Below are 7,022 nucleotides of genomic sequence, written 5' to 3' on the forward strand. Positions count from 1 at the left end.
AAGAAAGGACTATGAGATTGTAAGAGAGAGTCATGAGGGGTGGAGTGTTGGAGAATGTCATAAAAAAGACAGGACCACCAATTGATCCATGACCTGAACTTGAGCACTCAGAAGACTCAGCACACCTACACCTGTCCTTGGATATGTGTTCCTCTTGCTTTTCTTGATCCCAGAGGCAGCTCTAAGGACACAGTCTTGAGACAGTGATGTGGAGTTGGTTTTACTCTTTCTAATGTAACCGAGCTGATTCTGACCTTGATTGACCTTGATCCTAATTGGTATTTCCACAATCAGTTACATATACATACTTAAACTTTTAGTCTTTGTCTCCTGTAGGTGCCTGAGCAAAAAGGTAGGCATAAATCAATATTTATTTTGTCTCTAGGGTATTTTACCAGTGAAAATCACAACAGGAGTGTGATAGGCTCAGCACACATGGTTGAACTTTATTTCCTGGCCGAGCCCTGTTCAGGGTGGCCGTAGGCTATGGGTTCTATCTGAACTCTTCCTTCTGCCCATTCCTGTTCTGAATTCTTTTCAAACACAGCAGTCAAGTCTCCAGAATGAGCAGCTTATGTCCCCTCCTTTTCCCTGTGTGATTACCATAGCTGAAGGGCTGGTTTCCCAGCCTGTCTCTGATTCAATCATCCTAAGAAATGGTAGCATGCTCCCCTCACAATCCCACCACCATGGCCCTGTCAGCTTTCAGCTCTTACTCTGCCTTCTAGAGCCATTGGGACCAGGAGCTCTTTTTAAAGGAATTACTCAAACCCTTCTTCTGTGTATATATCCAAGATAATTAATAAGCCAAAATTAGCTGATGTTAGTGTTTATTGATTAAGATAGAGCAGAACACTTGCACTACATCTGGTGCATTTGGAAAGCAATTAAAAGAAAGGAGGTAGAGTCACTAAGCTGTCCAAAAATGCCCCAGAACCCTTTATTTGTCTCCTGGTGCTGGCACACTAAGGGGACTTTCACCTGGGCAGGGTCAAAAGCTTAGCAGCTCTACAAGGAGGATGATAGTGTGAAGGGGCCTGTCACGGGGTCCTCTATGCATCGTGGCAGCGGGACTTCACCAGGGATTTCTCGCTCCGCCAGGGGACAGTGTATATCTGGAAGGAACAGAGCTTTTTCTGTGAAAAGGAAAAGAAATGGACAGTTATGGTTACAGTCCAAAAGGAAAATGCCCAGGCTGATGAAGTCAGAAGAGCAGATGGAGAATGGTGGAGGTTGGACATTCAGCTCCCACCCTACAAAACCCCATAACACTATGCAGGGCTCTGCATTACCTCCCAGTCACCATGCCCATGGCTTCAAATCCAGGAGGTTGGATCCTGCCCCCACCCCCACCCGCAGGTTGCTACATGGTCAATGTACCCCCACAGCCCTTTTGGGAGAAGACTGTGGAAGGCCCCAGAGCCCCTGATAGACAGGGCACTGCCCCCAAGTTCCCTGACTTCCAGTGGGCCACACTAGGACAGGTGCAGAGGGAGGGATCCAGGGACTGTGACCAAGACTAAAACACACACACACACACACACACACACACACACACAGGTGCGTGTGTGAAGGAAGTAGGGTGTGGGGGCTGGCAGACAAAAGAAGTGCAAATTTCATGCAAAGACAAGATCCCCAAGAACCAGCCAGGCCTAGGCAGCATCAGAGGGTTTCTGCCCCTCACAGGCCTCGAATTTCCAGTCTTTTCAGGCAGCTGAGGCGGAGATTAAAGACCTCTTTCTCCCCAGCAAACACCCCATAGCTGCTTCCTCTGTCCCACCAGCAATGGCCCAGAAACACATGAAGCTCCACTTTTCCAGGCAAAGTTCCCCATATAAATTCGAATTAGTAGCATGCAAACACATGCACCCTTCCCCTACCCACACACTGACACCTGCACACCCCTAGCCCGAGCAGTCACACGTGATGCACCCCACAGACACAGGCTCACTCCCACCCCTCCTCCCTGCTTGGCTGCCCCTGGCCCCCATCAGGCACATACCCTCAGCAAGTCTGGCTGCTCATAGAAGGGACAGCTCTCTTTGTTGGGCTCGGACTTGGTGCATTTGGTTCGGCCTATCTCCACATCCAGAAAATAGTTTATTCCAGCCACAACCTGTACATGGGGAGAGCAGGGTTTGCTCACAACACCTGATAATTTTACATACACAGTTACCCTTCTGCTATCGGGCCCTCACACCAGCATTTATGCTGCCAAAACAGGTACCCCAGAAACTCACAGCCACCTCCTGAGGGCTGGCCCAGTGGCTATAAACAACCAACTTTGTAACTGATTCACAGAGAAGTTCCACAAGGTCTCAGGCTGACAGAGGGACAAGAAGCAGTAAGATGGAAGGTGGAAGCCAGGGACCAAAATTCTGTTAACTGGGTTTGGAGAGGGAGGCTCGGTCTGGGGAGCCAGCAGGGCTTGGGTTAATAAACCTCTCCCGCGCCAGGAGCCAGGGCAGGGACTAAGCCCACAGTAAGGGCTCTTGTGCTGCAACAGATTCTGGATCAGGTTCAGGAAGATGGTCATGTAATGGATACATGTAAGCTAAATTCCAGTTACATGGGTCAACCCCATAGATATTTACATTTCCTCAATGCAGCTCAGTTTATTTATTTCCTCAGTTCACACTAGGAAATGAGACGCCTCTCTCCCTTTGTCTCTATGCCTCTGTCTCTCTGTCTCTGTTTCTCTCTCTCTCACACACACACATGCACACATACATACACACATTTTAAGCTAATAAAAGGCTGGCCCTGCCGTCGTATGTTTTAACTTTTATATATGATGGGGATATTTCTAAAGTGTGTCACACACCTGCCTGTCTTTTACATTTGGGGTTGCAGGAGAGAATGAATCCTGTCCTCATACAGGGCATCTCACAGACATGCAGATCAGAACTTGGAGAAGCATGGGATGAGGGCCCGGGACCAGGCTCCACACACTACCTGATGGAGTCACAGGTATATCCTGGGATCCCTCTGGTGTCAGTTTTCTACACAGACCCATGAGCTGTGATGCCAAGATAGTGTCACACTTAAGAGGAGCAGACTGGCAGGGAACCAGTGAACAGGGAGCACATGCCCCATTCAAAGGACACAGTGCCAGCCAAATGCTGCAGGAGAAGAAATGGTCTATTCTTGGCCCACCTTTTGAAGTTTCAAGAGAAGGAGGATGAGCCCAAAATGCTGGCATGCACTACCAGGCTTTCATTGCTGTGAGGTTCTATTCTACTCTCAAATGGGCCCCAGGTCAGCTGGCCCAAATCCTCACCCTCCTTAGAGTCTGCAAAGCCCAGTGGCCCTTCCTGAGACTCCCTCTCACCCCCTTATGGACTCTGATGACTATACTCTTTATCTAACCAGATCTCCAGGACAGGTTAGAAGAGGCAGGGTAGTTGTGGTCCTTTCTACCCCAGTCATGACACCTCTACCTCTGGATGTTGGTGATGATGAGGCAATATTTGGATGGGGAATGAGATGTCACATCCAAGAGGCTGCTGCCATGGATGTGACCTGTCAAAGGAAGCAACACTTTGGGCCTTTCCTCCAGGATCTGAGGACAGGTTTGGATTTTTACGCCAGTTCCTCTGCTCAGGGATACATTGGGTACCACAGGCTAGCTCATCACCCTGTCTTTGCTGACAACATGGGTGCTCAGGGAACAAAGGGCCCTGCCTAATGGAGGATGATTGGTGTGGGCCCTAAACTCCATTACACAATGAGGACATAGAACGTAGGTTAGTTTAGAGGAACCTGGTGAGGGGAGGCAGGGAGGACAAACCACTTCTTCATGACCTGAATCTCATGTCAGGGAAACATCAGACCAATCCAAACTGAGCCCCAGTAGGAAAAACAATGGGCCAGACCCTTCAAAAATGTCAAGATCATAGATGGAGGGGCTGCTCCAGAGTAAAGGAAGCTGCAGGACAGAGGCTGCTGCACATGACCTGGCAGTCCTGGGTATAAGGGACATCAGTGTGATAATCAGTGACATATGGATGAAGTCTGTGGATTGGAGGATTGTATCAGTGTTGATTCTGATTTCCAAAACTGTTGTGGTCATGTGAGAAAATGCCCTTGCTTCTAGGAAATGTACACTGAGGTGTTAATTCAAAATGTTCAGAAAAACAAATGCATATATCCCACATACAACATTTGATAATCTAGGTAGGAATATAAAGAGATTTTATGAACTATTGTTGCAATTGCTCTGCAAGTCTGAAACTGTGCTCCAATAAAAAGTTAAAGGAAAAAGTGCTTAAAAATTCATTCAGTGGCAGAGCCAGGAGGGCAGCCAAGTGTGGGGCCTGATTTTCCTCTGCTTGTGATCATTTAATTGACAGCTCACACTGAAGTCCGTGTCCTGTGAGGCTGGGGCACAGATCTAAGGGGACTGGACAGGGGTCCTGACACTCACACTTCTGTTCTCTGGCCAGGTTGGCACTTGAAATCACCAAAGAAGGCCATTGCTGTGACCTGGTCTGCAGCCTGGGTCCCAGGCACTCTGGTGTCCTTGTAGGGGAAGGGCTGTGGTGAACACAAAAGACTGGACACAGCCTGCTGAGAAGCACTGGAGTGTCCTCTGTCCCAGTACTCCTGCTAGGGTTTCAGAGAGCACCCCCTCCAGCCAGACACAGGGACAGAAAGGGATGGCCATGCCATGAGGCCACACCCCTCTGCTCAGGGCCCAGTCCCCACAGGTCTACCAGGGGCACTTGGGTGGTGGAGGGGACTCACCTGCTTTTGGGCACCCTTCACCTGCAGCACACGGCTGTAGTTCTCATCGTTGCTTGCCTTGTTGTACTCGCTGAGGGCAAATTTTAGTGCCTCCTGCACATCCTTGTCATTGACATCTGCATCCCATGGGGCTCCGACTTTGGAGTTTCTCTGGGAGTTCACAGCCAGGGCCAGGGCCAGGGCCAGGGCAGCCAGCAGGAGCAGGGGACTGTGCAGACGCTGGGCCATAGCGTGCTGAGAGGCAGAGGAAGCTCAGAAGGGAGAGATCTAGAGCCAGTGATCACCACCTCTCTGGTCACCCTGCTTTTATTCCCCCCATCCCCACCCTGGGGCTGCCCACCCCTCCCAGGCTCCTCCTCTTCCACTCCCTTCCACTTCACCTTCAATCTGTCCCTGTCAGGACCTGTTGTCTGTCCTCTCCTATTTTTTTATTCCCTAGCCAACCTGTTATTAAATTGTTTTATTATTATTATTTTGTTCTCTACTGCTAGACTTTTAGGCTGTTACCATTTTGTGTGTATTTGTGTGTTCTTCCTTTTGTTTCAGTGGAGGTTTGTTGTTGTCATTGTTTGTTTTTGTAATAAGTAATCCTGTCATACACATTATTGTAGGAAATACATTTCTTTGGGCATATGTTGGATTATTTTCTTCCTAGAATTGGTATTACTCCTTCAGGCTACAAAGATATTTGGATACAGGTGGTAAAAAAAGAAAGAAATGCCTTACTCCAAACCAATAAATGGACTCTTAACTATGGAGAACAAACTGACAGTTACCAGAGGGGAGGTGGTGGGGGGATGAGGGAAATAGGTGATGGGGATTAAGGAATGCACTTGTGATGTACACTGGGTGATGTATGGAAATGTTGAATCATATTGTACACCTGAAACTGATATTATACTGTATGTTAACCAAATTGAATTTAGATAAAAAGTTAAAAAAAAAGAAAAGATATCCCTGACTCAATCAGGTTCAAACAGTGAAGAGAATGTTCTTGGTTCACAGCAGCATTTTGTGCTTCATTTTGTTTGTAAATATCTATAAGTGCAGGTGTCCTCAGTGGTGTGATGCTGGGCCTGAGACCCTGGGTGGTGTCCCCTGATGGTCGCTTCTTCTTATATATACTAGTCTTGTACCTGAATCACACCATGGCAGATCCACTTTGCACTTAGTTATCTTCCATGAAAAATGGTATCAGTTCCTGAGATGTGCTATTCATCATTCACTGATATAGTAGGTACTCACAGAACACTTGATGTCAGATACTGACTTTAGGAAGAAGGTAAAAGCTCAGTTCCTGCCCTCCAGAAGTCCTGGGTCTGATGAGGAGAAAGACATAAACAGGTACTTCAACACGACAAACTGACCCAGATTGCAGGAAGATAAGAGTCCAGGGCTCCAGATTCTGCCTGGCCTGTCTCTCCAGGGTTCTCTTCAGGTGGATTTGAAAGGGCAGTATGATCTTGATTCTTTCCTTAATTCCAAGACACAAGGAGAATTGTTTATCTCTCCTGGTCTAGATATGAAGAAATTCCAGTCTGGCCTCATCCCCAAGAACCTCACCCAGGCCTCTCCTAAGGGGTTCACCCAGGATCAGGCCTCGTACCTCTTTTCTTTTCTAGGTGTGCTCCTTCCCTCAGAGTCTTGTCCAGTCTGGTGACTTTAATACCAGCTCTGCACCCACAGTGCCACCAGATAGCTCCAGCTCAAAACTGCCACCTTAAGTCCTGTGATGTTCTGATTTATAACAGGATGTGTATTTGGTTTTAGTCCTTGATTCTGGCACAGAGCTCCTAAAACCCTGGAGATTTCCTAAGTAATGACAGCACAAAAGTGTCTCCTGTGATGTTAATTAAGTGACTTTTGGACCCACAGCAAAGGAGTCCAGGGAATTGTGATTGGAGAGTTGGAAATTTCAGTCCCACCCACCCAGACATCCAGGGAGGGGAGGAGTTGGGAACTGAATCAGTTCCAATGACCAAAGATTTAATCAATCATGACTATATAATGAAGTCTCCATAAAATCCCCAAATCTCAGAACTGGGTCCTAAGAGCTTCTGGGCTGATGATTGGAGATTAGTCTACTTGCAGAGGCCATGGATACTCAGGGAACTTTCTCCACACCTTCCATGTACATCTCTTCCTTCTGGCTGTTCTGAGTTATACCGTTTTATAATAAGTCATTTAATGATAATGTTTCTTGAGTTTTATGCATCATTTCGGAAAATTAATCAATCCATGGGGTGGGTCATCAGAAATTCCAATTTCTATCAGGG

At 47.5% G+C, this 7,022-nt stretch overlaps 1 protein-coding gene across 1 annotated transcript; it reads right to left on the reverse strand.

Moving 5' to 3' along the window:
• Positions 1-1,052: 1,052 nt before the first annotated feature.
• LOC125936311 (cystatin-C-like) lies at positions 1,053-4,974 on the reverse strand. Its single transcript, XM_049650358.1, has 3 exons — positions 4,747-4,974; positions 2,003-2,116; positions 1,053-1,136 (listed from the first exon to the last, which is right to left on the reverse strand). Exons 1-3 carry the CDS (start codon positions 4,972-4,974, stop codon positions 1,053-1,055), a joined length of 426 nt encoding a protein of 141 aa, XP_049506315.1.
• Positions 4,975-7,022: the final 2,048 nt, after the last annotated feature.

Source organism: Panthera uncia, assembly GCF_023721935.1.
Source record: "Panthera uncia isolate 11264 chromosome A3 unlocalized genomic scaffold, Puncia_PCG_1.0 HiC_scaffold_11, whole genome shotgun sequence".
In the NCBI taxonomy this organism is placed as follows: Eukaryota; Metazoa; Chordata; class Mammalia; order Carnivora; family Felidae; genus Panthera; species Panthera uncia.